The 18,464-nt window shown below is 32.3% G+C and overlaps 1 protein-coding gene across 1 annotated transcript; it reads right to left on the bottom strand.

Annotated features, from left to right (window-relative positions):
- Nucleotides 1-5,405: 5,405 nt before the first annotated feature.
- On the bottom strand, nt 5,406-10,756 carry LOC107425653 (uncharacterized). Its single transcript, XM_048478401.2, has 3 exons — nt 10,386-10,756; nt 5,899-6,037; nt 5,406-5,809 (listed from the first exon to the last, which is right to left on the bottom strand). Exons 1-3 carry the CDS (start codon nt 10,722-10,724, stop codon nt 5,625-5,627), a joined length of 663 nt encoding a protein of 220 aa, XP_048334358.1. The 5' UTR covers nt 10,725-10,756; the 3' UTR covers nt 5,406-5,624.
- Between the last annotated feature and the right edge of the window lie 7,708 nt (nt 10,757-18,464).

Genomic DNA, 18,464 nt, shown 5'->3' with positions numbered 1-18,464 from the left:
TGAAACCTAGTTTGTTTAGCCTTTTCATTACTTGATTAGATGATGATAGACAAAGCAAAGCGAAACAAAAATACAATAATATGCCAAAGAGATGGATTTAAATATAAGAATAAACCTGAACTTCATACTACAAAAGCCACATCGTCTAATCTTCTATTTCTATTTTTACTTTTTATAGTTTATAATATGGCTATAAAATGAAAAATATCTTAAATAATTTTAGTAGGTAAAAATAGGTTTACATACCAATATTTATAGCATTGTAAAGACAATACAGAGAAAACTAGGCGATTGCATTTAATGCCAGTGGAATGGGTGTTTCTTCCCGTGGCAATAACACTTGTCTCTGTCTCCATACATAACATGTTATCAAAATACACTGCAATACACAAAATATGGTCATGTACAAAAAAAGAAAAAGAAAACTGTTGTGTGTTATATGTTACAAGATTGAAAATGAGCATTTATTTATAATGCTCTCTCTAGGGTTTCTAGGGTTGAAACCTTAATGGCTTGGGCTTTAGGAGATAAAAGGCTAGACCCCCACAATTCTCCCCCTCCAGCCGCATTTCAAAAACTGGATGGTCACCCACCATCTAAACCAGTTATGCCTCTATATAGCTTCAACTTCTCTGGTGTGACAATCTTTGTAAACGTATCTGCTGGATTCTCCTTTGTGTGAATCTTTACCAACCCAAACAATTTATGCTCAGTCACATTGTGTATCCAATGATAGCAGATATTAATATGCTTTGTCTAAAAATGATACATTGAGTTCTTGCTTAAATCCATAGCACTCTGGCTGTCACAATATATCTTGTAGTCGTTCTGCTTTATGCCCAATTCATGGAGTAAACGCTTTAACCACATCATATCCTTACCAGCTTCCGCGGCGGCAATGTACTTTGCTTCTGTCGTGAATAAAGCTACACATTTTTGTAATCTTGACTGTCATGACACAGCTCCTCCAGTAAAAATATTAATATAATCTGAAATAGATTTCCTACTATCAAGATCTCTGATCATATCTGCATCTGTATAGCCATGTAGAACTGGATCGCCTCCCCCGTAACACAAGCATACTTTTGATGTACTCTTAAGATACCTGAGAATCCACCTGACTTCTTCCCAATGTTCTTTTCCAGGATTTGAAAGAAATCTGCTCACGGTACCAACTGCATGAGCAATGTCCGGTCTATTACACACTAGTGCATACATTAGGCTTCCCACAGCTGAATAATAAGGCTTTGAAGCCATCTCCTCTATCTCTGTTTTGGATAAGGGGCACGATCTCTTGCTCAACTTGGAATGGTTTGCTAACGGAATGCTGACTGGTTTGACCTTCTCCATGCCAAATCTCTTTATCACTCTTTCGACATACTTCTCTTGAGATAGGCACAACTTATAATTCTTCCTATCTCGGGCTATTTGCATTCCTAAAATCTATTGAGCTGATCCCAAGTTCTTCATATCAAATGACTTGGAAAGTTCCTCTTCAGCTGACTAATTTTCATTGCATCTTCTCAGACGATTAACATGTCGTCGACATACAGCAAAAATGCAATGAAGTTTCCATCTGGAAATCTTTGAATATAAACACACTGGTCTACATCTGTCTTTTTGTATCCTTGACTCACCATAAAAAAGTCAAACTTCTTGTACCATTGTCTAAGTGCTTGCTTGAGACCATACAAGTTCTTCTCTAACTTGCCAACGACGTTTTCCTTCCCTGAAACCTCAAAACCTTCTGGCTGCTGCATATAAATCTCTTCATATAGATCACTATGAACGAATGCTATTTTCACATCCATCTACTTAAGCTCTAGGTCTAAACAAGCTACTAAACAGAGAATAACTTATATCGAAGTCATCTTCACCACTGGTGAGAAAATCTCATTAAAGTCAATTCATTTTTTCTGAAGGAAACCTTTGACGACCAATTGGGCTTTGTGCTTCACCACCCGTCCATTGCCATCTTTCTTGAGCTTGAATACCCATTTGTTCTTCAGTGCCTTCTTTCTCTTTGAAAGCTTAACCAACTCTTAAGTATGGTTCTTCTGTAAGGACTCCATCTCATCTTTCATTACATGCAGCCATTTTTCTTTGTTTCGATGAGAATTAGCTTCTTGCTGGCTCCCCCTCTTTAGTAAGCAGAATACATTGAGATTCTGGATATTTTTTTGATGGAATACGGCCTCGTTCAGATCTTCAGAGAGGTGTACCATCATTTGACTGTTATGATGGTCCTGCAGCTTGAGCATCTCCCTGCTCAACATTATCTTCTCTCTCCTGTTCTGCTTCTGGTAATTCTCTATGTATCTCGTCATCATCTGTGGAAAGTTGTGCTGGTGCTGGATCAGGAATAAAACCATGGGCACTAGTATTAGAAGACTTCGTTAGCTTCTCAAAGTCTTCTATAGTCTAGTTTTCATGGAATACTACATCCCTACTTCTGATAACCTTCTTTGCTTTTGGATCCCATAATCTGTATCCGAATTCTTCATCTTCATATCCAATAAAGATGCATGGAGTCGTTCTTGCATCAAGCTTCTGTTTAAGCTCCTTGGATACATGTGCAAAGGCTAAACATCCAAATACTCTTAAATGAAAGTATGAGCGATTCTTACCGGACCACACTTTCTCCAGAATTTCAAATTTTAGTGGTACTGATGGTGATTTGTTAATCAAATAGCAGGTGACATGAACAACTTCTCCCCAGAATGACTTTGTCAGCTTAGCTATACTGATCATACTTCTGACCTTCTCCATAATCATCTGATTCATTCTCTCGGCTACACCATTGTGTTGTGGGGTGTGAGGGACTATATTCTCATGTCGAATGCCATGTCCTCTACAGTAGGCATCAAACTCTCGGGAGGTATACTCACCTCCATTATCTAAGCGAAGACACTTCAGCCTCTTTCTTGTCTCACGCTTTACCATGGCATGGAACTCTTTGAAGTGATCTAAAACTTGATCCTTCGTCTTTAGGAAATAAACTCACACCTTCCGAGAAGCATCATCTATAAATGTTAGGAAATATTTATTGCCACCTAAAGATTCCTCTTCCAAAGGTCCACAAACATCAGAATGCCCCAGACTAAGCAATTTGATCTTCTCATTGAAGAGGTCTTATATAAGACTTTATGTTGCTTACCATATAAACAATGATTATAAGGATCTAGCACGGCATCCTTGGAAAAAGTGATAAGCTTCTTATTTGGCAAGGTAGACAATCCTTTCTCACTCATGTGACCGAGTCTTTGGTACCACAGATTTTGAGATACCTCTCTTTCTGTAATATTGAGGCTATCTACACAAATCTTCACATGAGTCTTATAAAATGTTCCACAAATATGTCCTCGAGCAACAAGCATAGCACTTTTTGTCATTTTTTATGTGCTATTGTAAAAATGGTTGCCAAAATCTTCCTTGTCAAAGGCTATTCCTGAGAGTAGATTGAGCCGAAGGTCTGGAACATGTCGGACATCCTTCAAAGTAATTATATGTCCAACATTGGTCTTTATCTGAATATCACCAGTTCCAACGATCTTAGGGAAGCTGCTATTTCCCATCATCATTGTGCCAAAGTCTCCAGCTTTATATGTTTTGAAAAACTCTACATGAGGAGTAACGTGGTAGGATGCTGCAGTATCAACTATCCACTCGACTTCTTGGCTTGAAGTGTGAAGGCATGATTCTTCATGTGTGGAACAATATGCCACTTCTCCTTTGACAGTGACTAAAGTTTCACCATCATTCTTCAGCTGATTGATTTTCTGCCCCTGCTCTCATAACATTTTCCTGCAGTACTTCTTCAAGTGTCCTTCTCGACCAAGTGTCCTTCTCGACCACAATAATGACACTTGTATATTGGCCTCCTTCCATCTGTGGATCTACCTCTGCTCTGACTCTTGCCTCTCCCCCTATCATAAGTATCTTCTTGCTGTCTCCCCCGTTTCTCTGTGACAAGCGCATGTGTTTGATAATTGCCAATGTCTTTTCTCCTAGCCTCCTCATTAAATAAGGCATTTGTTACTATAGCCATGGTAAGTTTGCCATTCGGGGCCAAATTGCTGAAAGAGACAATTAGTGTCTTCTAGCTATCTGGAAGAGAGCTAAAAAGTAAAAGTACTTATTCTTCATCCCCTAGTTGTAACTTCACTGCAGACAATTGGTCTACCAAGTTCTAAAACATACTGTTGTACTCGGCTACAGAAGTTCCATTCTTCAACTTCAAATTCACCAAACGCCTCATCAATAAGGCTTTAGTCCGAGCAGTCTTAGCTTGGTATATGCTCCAATTTCTTCCAGAGGGTGTATGCGTCCGTCTCCTGTGCAACATGATGGAAGACACTGTGGTCGATCCATCGTCGGATTTGACCGATCGTTTTCCTGTTCATCTTCTTCCATTCTGCTTCTTTGGTGGGATCGGGATTCTTTCCTTCGGTATCTAAGGGGTCAAACAAATTCTTGCAATTTAGAAGATCTTCCATCCGAGGTCTCCAAAGTGCATAGTTGGTGGCAGCAAGCTTGATCATAGCTCCCAAATGTGACTCGTCTAATGACATCTTGTCCTACAAAAAATCGAAGCTGAATTTGGCAAAATGGAGTCCACTATTGTGTTCAGAATGGTAAAAAATGTTAGGTTTGACTCTTCTTGGGCCAAAATCTAAATTTTCAAAATTTTAGGGACAAAATGCAATTTCCAAAAGTTTTGGGTCAAACTCCAAATACCAAAACCTTTGGAAAAACCTACAAATACCAAAAATACAAGGGTATTTCTACAATTTCAAAAAAGTCTTGGACCGGTGCTGACGTGGCAGACTGGATGATGTGGCACGGCTCGGCTTTGAACTCAGCTCAGCGGCTCGTGTGTCGGCTCGGCTCGGTTGGAGGGTTGGCTCAGCTCTTGGCTCAGTTCACGTCTCGCGGCCCGACTCGACATGGGCGCGTGGATGGCACATGTTGGTTGACCAACCCGTGAAAACCTGCACAGAAAATTTGACCGACACGTGGGCGCTTGTGCGAAAGCTGATGGAGGTCCGATTGAGCTCGTTCTCTTCGTCTCGACGAGATCTATCTTCTGGTATGCTCAAATACTTTGTTTGATCGTTTTTACGACCAACCCTATACCTGAATCTTGGCTCTGATACTACTTGTTATATGTTATATATTACAAGACTGAAAATGAACATCTATTTATAATGCTCTCTAGGGTTTCTAGAGTTGAAACCTTAATGGGTTTGGACTTTAGGAGATAAAAAGCTGGACCCTACAGAAACTTCATAAATAGAGATGAAAACAAAAAAGTCTTCAGTTTGTGCATGGCTATATAGAGTGGATATTATTACCCTTCTAATCAACTTGCAGAAAAAAAAAAAAGTAAAAAAAAAATAAAAAAGTAAAATGTAAGCTGACAGTAAAAATTACAGAATAAGAAACTTTAATACACAAGTTAATGTAACAGTTATAATGATGAAACACTTTTAGTGAAAAAAAAATAATAACAAAAAAGAAATTGACAATTTTGCAATTGCATACATATATGGAAGCTCGCTTCAGGAAAAAAAAAAATATATATATATATATATATATGTATATATGTATATATGTATAACTCCCTAGGAAAGTGTGATGAAATTTCGCAAGGAAATAATCAAACTAGGAGGCCAATGCTTTGTTTCCTTTACATATGAGAGGTCTGAATAGTGAGGATCAAGTAGAACTGCAATTGTGAATTGGTTTTCTGCAAGTAAAGGAGCATGTTTATCCTCGTATAAGGCTGCTGCTAAAGCTGCATGTACTTCTGCAGGAAATCCCGAAAATATAATTATCCATCAAACAAAAGAATTGTTAGATCCATGAATTTTCTTGCTATCTTGCTGAACCAAGTACCTGGATATCCCTTCAAAGATATGGAAACATCCTCCAGTTCTGCAATCGCTTCTTCCTTGTCACCGACTTCGTACAAAGCCAATGCCCTTCCCACCCTTGCATACTCGGAGAAAGCGAAATCTTTGTACTTTTCAATTACCTAAATTGAGAAACAGAATCAGCATCCACTTGTAAACCTCTTGTACATCTTCTATAAATTTATAAATTGAACGTATTTCGGAAAACCTTGTCACTAATATTTGATATTAGACTTGGGAATTTTGTAAATAGTCATGCAAAAAAACTACACCATTTGACCTGATTATAGAGTAATTAGCAGAAATATAAGAGAGAAGATCACATCAACCAAACTCTTGTTAATACATCAAGAATAAATATCTTTTAGTGGATGTCTGAATTGCATGTTGGGAATGTCTGTGGAAAGTATGGTAGTATCATGTGTAGGGCAGCTAGTACGAGATTACCGAATGCACATAAAGAATGCATTACGGGAGTTTGAAGTGTGTTAGGATATGACAATAGGTTCGTAGGTCATAAAAAAGTAGCATTATGAATAAAAATATGAGTTTCTACTGTCAGCCTAGCTCAAATTCTAGGATGGAGTTGGATTGGGTTGATTAGCTTTTGCATTCTTACCATGTATACAGATCGACATATACGTCTAAAAAGTTTAAATTACCTTTTATTTTATTTTTTTTATTTTTTTATTTTTCTTCCTTCCCTCTCTAAAAGCTTTTGAGCCCTCTAGAGATGAATCAAATATCAACTCAACAAACAGTAAACCAAAGTAGGGGAAAAGTCCGACCAAATATGTGGGAATAGGATACAACATTGATGATAATTGACAACCATAACAACAATAGTAATATTAAGGTGCCTTCAATATTGCATTTTCATCGTACTAGAAAATTACAGGGGAAAAATGTCCCTAAGTCCATGCAGGAGGGACATGTCCCTCCACCCTCTGTAAGATGTACCACTGTATGGTCCATAAATTGGGAAAAGACGTATATGGAGGCGACTATACTTCCCCTACACAACACAAAGGAATTCCACCCTCGCCGTCAAGCCAGGGAAGTAGAATTGCCTCAAATATGAGCTCTCTCAAAGTCATGTAAGATGTGCATTCTACATTACTGCTCTTAAGTACAACAGCCCAGAAAGAGGAACATGGTAAGATGATGGTGCACACAAAATGAGACAACAGTCAAGAAGATGTGGATTGGAAGGTGAGTCCGTGATTGCCAAACTGCAACAAAGGGACTTGCTTAGAGGTAACCCATGGGGAGCTTGCTCCACCACTATTCCCCATACACTAATTCTACCACATAGGAAGAAGGGGATCATGCTGGTACTAGTGTTGTTTGTCTTGTAGCAATTAAATATAGCCCCAAGTACAGCAGACATTCTATTACCATTAAAAATATGACATTCAACAGCTTCTCTCCAATCCAGGTGGGAGATTAATTTCTGCAACCTATGACTTGTGGAAAGATGTGGTCGATCTGCAGAAAGGGAATTTTTCTGGCCTTCCATGAGAGATATCTATCATACTCTCGCTTTGGATAGCTGGACAGTATAGAAGACTACCCCAAGAGGGAAAGAGTGGGGTGGAGAACCTATCTTCAGGTTGACAAGATACACCAAGAACATTGAAGAATCCTTTAATGTTGGGCATGGACAAGGCACTTAGAAAAAACAAAAATGTAACTTCAACCTGACTACTGACTAATCTGAGGAAGGGCCTCTATTGATTTGAATCACAAATGAACCCCATATTGAAAGCCTTAAGCACTCTATTTAGATTGTCTATCTGAAGAGTGCCTTTATGTATTAGGACAAATCAAACGTGGATGGTCCTATCTCACACATACTCTTAACTATTACCATTCTCTTGCAAAGTTTTCTTGCCGGTGAAGAAGGAAAACACTTCTATACATTCAAAACTAGGCTCTTGTTCTGTCCTAAACCCTGAGAAGTGAAGGCCCTTGAAGTGAGATTTTCATTTTTGCTAAAATCCACTGCCACATATGCTACATGTGGACTAGAAGTTCCTCAGATAATGCAGACCAAATGTCATACAAGCAAGCATCCACCCAATAAAACCACTCAAACGGAGGACAAGAATCTGATTGCTGTGTCTTGATCCCATTTAAAGGTGAATACATGGATCACATTGCAACTACAGCCAGAGGCAGCAACAACATGCAAATTCTGGCCAACATACAGGCCATGCAACAGACACAAGAGGCCATCTTACAGCATCTTTACTGGCACAGTATAGGCAGCCTCATAAAGCCACCTGTAGCTGCAGTAGGAAGGGGACCTATGCTACCTAACTCAGGCAACATGATGACTTCCATGCATGCTCATCCTACCTTCAGAGGTCAGCCACAGGCACTCCTAAATATCCCTAAATGCTGGTTCAGAGGTCCACCCCAAAAAAGGCTGTTTAGGTTTAGGTTTTCCTGTCCCATGGAGTGCCTTCATCTATCTTTAGATAACTCAAGAGCGTCTGATTCTATCTCCACACATACCCTGAGTTGTATTCCCTATGTCTTGACAAGCTTTCTTGCTTGTACAAAGAAGTAGTCATCCTAAAATGCAACAACAATAACAGCAACAGCAAAAATAAACTTACTTTGTGGATTTTCTCGCTTTATATGAGTGCAACAACAACAATAATAATTAAATAATGTGATGAAAAGAAATCTATATTTGAAGGATTTGAATCTTGGAGATGAGTTGCAGAGCCATGATGCTATAAAGTATAGTAATTTAGTGCTCTCTACTTAAAAATTTGGCTCTCTTAAATACTCTCCATCAGCAAAAACTTCTACATTCCCCAAATCAAAATAATATGTTTTTCAGTTCACAACAGAAACAATAAAATTAAGATGCTCTAACATGCACCTCTTGAGTTGATTATGCTAAAGTGCAGACTAATCTGTGGGAAAACTAAAAAGCTATGATTAGAAAATGAAAAGTTTGTATTGAGAACTGGATCTTGATGATGAGATGTAAAGACACATTACAAGAAAGTATAAGCTTGTAGCGTTTTCTATCATGCGATTTGGTTCTCTTCAATAAATGCCATTACAAAATAACCTCTACCTTCAACAATGCATGTTAATATGTTTTCCGGTGCAACAACAGAAATTATTTGTATGGTCCAAGTTTTCTTTACTAGAACCTTTTAGAAGCTTGCACTTCAAGGGTGAATTACTAGAAGACATGATTCAGAAACAGCAGCATAGAGACAAATGAAGATAGGGAGCACTAGAATGAAAGTTATGCAGAACATAAGTTCAATTAAACACACTTGGTAGTAGTACCTAGTAAATCACAAGTAATTCAGGTTTAAAAGTACATGGTGAACCTAAGGCATAATATTTTACAGCAATATCCTAAACCTGATTACCTGACCTTATTAAAATTTCAGTACAGCATGTACAAGACACTCTGTCATTGGCCTTCAAATAATATATAGGATTAACTTCTTGAATTATGCTTAGATTCCACAAAATGTGCTCCCTTTCATTTTGACTAATTAGCTGAAATTTAGTTTTGGGTATTTGAAGGACCCTTTTGATGAATGAAGAATAATGAACATATTTGGGCTCCACAAAAAAACATTGAACCTGCTGTATTTCTATGTTAATGACCTCAATTTATAGGGCTCTACATCTTCAATAATAATAAAACTCAACTTACAAATATGATGTCCTATTTGTTTCATCAAGAAAAGTAAAACGTATGAAAATTAAAAACAAACGTACGAACATTCATGTGGTTCCAATTTGAGCAAGAAGTTCATCCTAACATCTTTGTGCGTATAGTAGTAATATACTTCTGGAGTGAGAACGCTCGTGATACCATTAACATAATGAAGCATATAGATTTATCGAAGTGGGGAAACAAACTTTAAATCTATCGAAGCGAAGCCATTTAAACATAAACTAGATGCAATATCAGTCAAATACCAAACATCTACCACTGTAGTCTGAATTTCTTTTTTGCCTGTACCATTAAAACTAGTAGGATTTTGTAGGGGGGAAAAAAAAATGAACTTCATCTTCATATGCATAATATAGTATACATAAATGCCACCATAATGCATATACATTATATAAATTTAGCTATAGCAAGTAGTCCAGTTTAAATATAACCTAGATTAAAACTCTATCAAATACTAATCATGTACCAGTGAGAAGTGATGGTACACTAAAAGCACAGGACACGAAAACCAAAGGACAGAAACCGAGTTAAATGGCTATATGTCACAAGAAAAAGCAGGACCTTTCCTATCTGGCCAGGGCACAAATGAAATTGAAACAAGCTGAGGAACTTCAATACTGATTTCACTTCTAAATCACATACTGACTATTGAAAATTTCAATACCCATGTTCCCAGTTTCCAATTTTCATAAAGCCAAAGGCACTTTCAAACTCAAAAATTGGCTGAAAAGCTTAAATTAAATGGGTACCTGAGAAAAACAGTAAAGAGCCTGGTCAAAGTCTCCTTGAGCTTGCAATTCTCTCCCTTTGTCCAACAACCCCAAGGCTTCTGAAATTCTCTGAGAAGTGGCAAGACTTGCTTTTCTATCGGTGGGGCTCACAGGGTCGAAGCTTTCAAGAGCACAACAAGAACTGGGTTGCAAAGAGTTGTTAAGCAGAAGAGTGCTAACAGGGAGAGAGAAGAGGAGAAGGCGTCTGTTCGTTAATGGAGGTCTGGAAATGGGTTTTGGGTGTTCTCTAAGTTTTGAACGTGAAGAAAAAAGAGAAGAACTAAAGAGATTAAAAATGGGTGCTTTACATGTTCCCATGTTTCTTGGTTTCTATGTTGGCAAAACTTGCCTCATTTATATATTTATTTATTAATTTTGTTTGAGATTTTGAGTGTTTTTATTTTTATTTTCTCAGAATGCATATTGGCTTATGATAAAACACAGTACACATTGGCTTTATTTGCATAATTGTATATGCAAAAGTAGAGTAAAATACATTAAATCTTCTATAATTTTTTTTTTCTTAAAACAACAAATATTACACTTAAATTATAAAAATGATAATTAATCTCTCAAGCTATAATCTTACATATACATGGCAATTTTTTATTTTTATTTTTTTTGAGGAAGGCAACTTTCTAATTTTAAAAACATCTATAATGCATTTATATGACAAGAATAATCGTTTAATGTACGCATTATTTTATTTATTATGTTATATATATCACTTAAATATTTTCACTAAAATTGATAAATTAATAATATATCATGTTTTATTTTAATTATTATAAAAAATTATATTATAAATTGATTGAGATTATAGGTAAATGTATAAAAGTTTGTCTATAACATCATATTATCCTAATATTTGAGATAAATATTAATTGGTATGAAATTAAAAAAATGAAAATTAAGACAGTTATATGAAACTAATGAAATATAAAAATTTTAATATATATATTTTTAGTTAAAACAATTCATTATTTTATATTCATAATTATATTTTGGGGGGGAAAAAAAACATAGTATATATATAAAACTTAAGCTTTTATTTTAAAAATAGAGTTCACTATATTTTCTAGCCCTCTAGTTCCAATTTCATTCTAGGTCATTAAGTTTTATTATTTTTAACTGACTGCTTCAATTTTAAATTTGATTTAGCAGATACAGGTATATATAACTCGCTAAACTATACTGTCTTCAGCACTTAAATTAACCCTTTTTTTTTTTTTTTTTTTTTTGTTTTTTGGCAAACTCGTTCTTTAACTCGTCTAGACAATGCACTGTTAATCATTTTTCCATTTTCCATTCATTTTCTAACAAAAAATGCAGCTTCTCATTTTTTTTTTTCATTTTCCATTTGTTTATGATAAGAAATGCATGGTTACACATGTAACCATCTAGGGTTATGAACCTACAACCAATAACATGATGATCGTGTCAGTTAATTCCATGTTGGACCATATTAGAATAGGATTACATACATTTTTTTAATTATAATAAGGAGTCATTTGAACCTATATATATATATATATATATATAGATAGCATGTGTACATATAGATCCTTAGATTGTTACATTCCATTTAGGAATAGAAGTGTCAGTGACTTGCTCTATGCTCACATGCACAATTGTTTATTTGAAACTATTTTTCATTTTATAATGGGGAGATATAGTTTCATAATAAGTCATATAAGTGATATCTTAATTAAGAATTTAAAATTAAAATTTTAATTGGAGATATAACAATTTTTAATACTTGTTACATCATCATGTTTTATATTTTAAGTTGGGAAATAGTCTACAATAGATTAAAATTTATATATATATATATATATGATATATGTATATAATTTTAGATGTTAATATCTGGATTTTATAAAATTAGAATAATATCAACATCAAGCAACATGTTCCCTAAAATATTTTTTAAATGACATGTTACCTTATGTGTATCCTAATTTTAATAAACTTAAGATATTTTAATGAAAAAAGAATTACATATATATATAGCTAGGCAAGGTGTATGTGTTTTGCATGTATCAATGAGCTGTAATAGTATCATTAAACATGATTAATTAAAATAAAATAAAATGCTTATTAAATATGGGTGTATTGTGAACAATAAATGCAGAATAACAATAAATAAATAGCAATCTATAGAAGATTTATCATAAATGATATTGGTATAAAGAGGTCACCTATGGTGCAGATCATCTACATATGGATCTGCAGTATTGACGATGATTTTTGAAAAAATTACCATCAATATTATCACAACATTTATGATGATTTTTTTCAAAAACCGTCGTCAACACTACAGATCTACATGTGGACCATTCGCACCATAGCATTTTTATTGTTATAAATATATTATTACCTTCCAAGCTTCCCCTAAATATAGTCTCTTGCATTACTTAATCTATCTATTCTGACTCTTGTTTTCTTTTTTCTTTTTTTTTTTTTGCTAAGTCTCTCTATTCAATAAATCACACTACCATATTTATCATTATTATTATTTTATTTGAGTAATAATGCAACGGGTAATTCTTTACAATATGATTAATTAATAAATTGCACGTGGTGGGCACTTAATAATTTTGATGTTTATATCTAACATTATTGAATTTTTTATATGAAAAATACCATTTAAAAATCTAACAAAAGGCTCATCAAATGAGCTCTATCAAGATTCAACAGAATGCCCTCTAGTTATAGTTGAAACATTGCAAACATACAATAATAATAATTATTATTATTACATTGTACTGCACATGATTTATTATTAATGAGGTGGATGGTAAACCATAAATATTATTGGTGAGACTTTAATAGATGCATTTATTTATCTTACGTGATTCTTTACTCTATAAATATACACGTGGTGGAATGCTTTTCAACAAAGGAGAAAGATAAGGAATTTACCCCAAAAAAAAAAAAAAAAAAAAAAGAAGAAAGAAAGGAAATTGGCTAATTGAGTGGGCCTTCTGTAACGTCCCAATCGAAATTTATCTATTTATTTTTCTCCAGCTAATTTTAGTTGACACTTTACATGAATTTTAATTGTCTTAAAGGAAATGGTGGTGACATTTTTAAAAAGAAAATTTTTTTGGAGGATTACAAAATTTTTATTAAAGGAAATATATATATATATATATAGATATATAGATATATGTGTGTGTACATATACCCATTTTTTCAATTTAGTGCACCAAAAATTTATTTAATTAAGTGGTACATGTAAATAAAAATATATATATATATATATATATATATGGTATATGTAAACAAGGTTTTAAATATTTGAAATTGTCATCCAAATTTTTCTGAAATTTTCGTTTTTTAAAGGATTGAAATGAAATTTAGATTTCAAATAGAAACGGATAGAATTTTCGTTATATCCATCAAAATTTTTGAAATTTCGCCAAAATTTCTATAAAAACTTCCATCAAAATATCTACATTAAATCTTTAACAATTTGGTTAAAAATTTCATAATATCTATCGAAATTTTACAAATTCTCATATAAATTTCCAAAATTTTCATATAATTTTAAAAATATCTATGAAATTTGTAAAAAAAAAAATTATAAAAAAATTCATATTGATATTTATTGAATTATTTTACTAAATTAACTTTATTGATATTTTTTTTTATCTTTTCAAATATTTAATGATATAAATAAAACAAAATAAATTAAATTGAATAATTTTGATAGGTTTTATTTACTGATAAAATATATATATATATATATATATACTTGCTATACATTTCCTATAAGATGGATTTATTAGGATCTCATAATTACAAATTAATAATTGATTATATAAGAATGAAAAATAATAATATAAAAATACAATATTATGTACAATTAATATTGATAGTATTTAAATTAATAATATTAAGCAAATAAAAATAAAAAGATGATAGAATATATTACACTAAACATCAAAGATAATTATATTTAATACAAGATATGGTTAACATATTAATAGTTACATAAAAAATTATTAAAAAGATATATTTTTTAATAATTATTTTTCACATTTCACATTTCACATCTTAAAATGAAAACAAATAAAAGACCAACAATTTTCAACCACTTAAGAATTTTATAAGTATTGAGACAATATTTATGAAATATAATATAATAGTAACAAATATTTTATTTTAATTAATAAATTTTTTTTTATCAAATATATACTTTTTTTTACATATTTTTATATAATAATTTATTTATGATTATTACTGGTTATTATAAATTAAATTTATTAAAAAAAATATAATATCTATTCAATATTTTTAAAATTTTTATAATCAATTTAATAATTGATTGATTAAATAAATTAATTCTAAAAGTTTAATAAAAAATTTTATTTTTAAAATAAATTGTCATCATTTTTAAAAAAATTTTAATCTACTTTTCGATGTTTTTATAAAAATTTATATATTTTAAACATTTGATACTTTATTCTATATCCAAATTTTGAACTTTATATGTGTATATATATATATATTTATAGATTTAAAATATTTTATAGGGTATTTTTGGGAAGGGAAGAGAGTGAAGGGTACATGTGGAATTTTAATCCCACATACAAGGGCACATGTGATCTTTTCTGGCCAAAGGAAGGGTACATGCGTCATTGTACAAGGATTAAAAGAGAGCATTTGTGTCATTGTACATGTTGAGACCTTGTGAAATTCCTTTTTCAATTCCCACCTTCATTTTGTTATTCAAACACCAACACCGCCATTTCCACTTATTCTTCTGCTTCTTTCTTTATTCACTGAAAATCTTCTCCACTACGACTTCCATTTTGCTTCTTCTTTTCACCAAAACCAAAACACTACCACATCTCATTTGTTTGGATTTCTTCTTTTCTTCTTGCAATTTGTGGTCGTCATCAACACCATCTCTGTCAATTCTTCTTTTTTCTTCTAGAAACTGAGACCATCAATACATTTTTGTTCTTCTTTTCTATCTTGTTTCTTCACACTGAAACTTTAACGTCATTTTCGAACTTTTCTTTTCTATCACTTAGATTGGTATGAGTTTGAGAAATCTTAGGTTTGCATGTGAAGGATTGTAGGAAACCTTGGGTAAGTACTCTTGGATTTATTGTTTTGGATTAATGCATGTTGATTCCGAGCTTGCGTCTTCAAGATTTAAAGTGTGATTGTTGATTCCAATACATGCATGCCATGGTATAGTTCTATCTTGTTGATTTTTGAATTTTGTAAGCTTGACTCTTGAATAATGTCTTTGCATATAATTGATTTTTGGTTTTTGAAGTTTGCAAAGTTGATATTTATGGGTTTTGGAAGTTGTTGGAGAAAGTAATTTGATGATGGATGATGTTGCATATTGGTTTTGATTCAAGAATGAAGTTATATTTGAAATTTTGATGGTTGGTTTGCATGAATACCGAAACTATTGTGGTCTTACTTTCATGATGAAACTTTTGACTTGCATGTTAATTTTATGGTTGGATTTGCCACTTTAAATGCATAAATTTTCAAAATTTAAGTTGGGTTAAGCATGCATGAAGGTTTATAAGCTTATGATTTTTATTTTGGTTTTCTAAGAGAAAGATTATGGATTTTGAAATTTTTGAGTTTTTAAATTATGAAAGTGGAATTTTAAACTCTTGGGTTCATGCATGCCTCAGTTTTAACTTGTTTTTGAAAGGAAATTTGTCTTTTGGTTTGAAATTCTTGCAAATTAAGAGATTGTTTTATGCATGTTGGATTGAGTTTGAAAATTAGATTTTTATTTAAGAATTTTTATGGTTCAAGCTTACTTTCCGGGTTCAAGGTATTTTGGAGATGAATTTTTGAAATTCAATTGCATGCTAGTTTCGAATTTAGGCATTTAGAGGTTGAGTTTGATTTTTCTTTGAAATTTTAGAAGTTATTTGCAAATAAAGTATTTAATTGTTGGAGCACGTATTCAGTTTTAATGTAAATCATGAATTTGAACCCTAAATTTTTGAATTTGTGTTTAAATGGTTCTATTAAGTGATTTGTTTGGTGATACTATAGAAAGTGTTGGATAATTTAAGAATATATGAGTATTTGGTTAAGCTTTTAAAATTTAGTGTGAGAAAACTTGGTTTATTTGGAAAAGATTTGTTTTAAAATGGACTTTAAATTTTATAGGAACTTTAAGATGTTATGTTTTGGTTTAAGTTGTTAAAGCAACTTTCAATCAAGATTGGAAATTATGATTGGAAAAGAAACTATTTGGAATTGGTATATTAGTGATTAGATACAATATTGTAATGGAAATTTATCTTCTATGGTTCTTGTTGATGCGAAAATCAACAATGATAGTTGCGCATCCTTCTTTACCATTGATGAATCCTGTGAGACAATAAAATAAAAAAAATAAAAAAAAATAAAAATAAACTATGTAGAAAGCATTTGGAGTGCCGACCAAACACTTTCTGATGCTCAAGTCAAAAGAAACCTTGGATTTTATGTGAAAACGGAAAGAAGAATAATAATATATGTGTAATTTAAAATAGCCACGAATTGTATATTGTGTACCTTGATGATGAATTTATGCCTTTATATAGACTCATAATTAGGGTTAGAGTCATAATTAAGATTTTAGTATGAAAGAAATAAATAAATATATTATTTAAGCAAAGAAAATATTCTACTTAGGATTCTCAATCTATTTACATTTAGACGATTTAAATAGATTGGTCCACAAAATCCTCATTATTTTAGACAGTTTAGAATGTACCTTTTATTTTTGTCTAGATTTTTAGGAAGTGACCCAATATTCCCATAGTTCTCTGTTTCTTTACAAGTTAAGGATTGACATTTGGAAATAAGCTGTTTAATTCTTTAAAAGGATAATAATGAAAAATGGTTTTTTTTTTTTTCCTTGACAAAGTAGCACCAAAAAGAGATTGATGGGGAGGTCCATTCGTGGGTTGGGTTTTAAGACTCACAATTTGTGATTGGGAGCATTTTCTTAAACCTTCTTATTTATATATGTATATTGCATCATGTATTGAATGCAATGGAGCATGTTTAATTTTTTGATTTATTAGAAAATATTCTATTGAATTTGGAATTGGAAATAAAAATTAATTTGGTTTATAGTAATGCATTACGCACGTCATGCATTAAAGCACTTTACTTTGAAATCTTTGAAATTATATAAATTGAATATATTATTGGGTGTCATGGTTTTGGGGAGTAAATTGATAAACATTTCTTTTAAAGTTGTGTGGTACTATAATTTATGAAATTATATCATCTATTTTATGTATATCAAAAAATGTAGTATCCTTTTTGGTACAATGATAATTAAGGAGAGTTCAATTGAGTGTGGGAAATATATATGGTATTTCTTGCATAACTTTGCATATGGCATGATTTGTATGCAATGGTTTTGACAATTGATACATTGGAAAAAGGATTTGTGAAGCTTTTTGCTATATTTTGGAAAGGATTTCAAAGAAACATGTTCTCTCAAAGTAAAGAATTTTGTACAATATCATGGCTATGAAATTTCAACAAATTATCTTTTTTAACCTATAGTCTTGTGAAGTTTTCTGATAAGTTCTTGGTTTTCCATATTAATATTATTGGGTTTTGACAAGTGGTTTGGAAAATTAGTTGAAAAGTGATTGATGATTGTCACAACTCAAATTCACTAATTAATTTTATTTGGAAAGATTCAAATTAAGAGAAAATTCAATAACAATCATAAATTGAAACTAAATCAACCACAAATAAAATTAGATCAAATGAAATTAAAAACCAACATCACCAACTGTATTTTAAAATTCAAGGAATGAGAATTCTGAGACCATTCAATTAGGCTTCTTATTAAATGCCTTAATTGGTAGTTTTGATTTCCTTCCTTTCAATTACCAGCCAATGGGATCCTAAGTTCACTAACTCTCTCTTTTAAGGTTAGGCTAGATTATATACAATTCTCATATAAATGAATTTTCTTCCTAATTTTAACAAAGAAAATTTTCATTTAAACCCCCTTAGTTTTGTTTTAATTACAATTAAATCCATACTTAAAAA

Source organism: Ziziphus jujuba, chromosome 7, assembly GCF_031755915.1.
Source record: "Ziziphus jujuba cultivar Dongzao chromosome 7, ASM3175591v1".
NCBI classification, from domain to species: domain Eukaryota; kingdom Viridiplantae; phylum Streptophyta; class Magnoliopsida; order Rosales; family Rhamnaceae; genus Ziziphus; species Ziziphus jujuba.
This window is presented reverse-complemented; position numbering and strand designations above follow the sequence as displayed.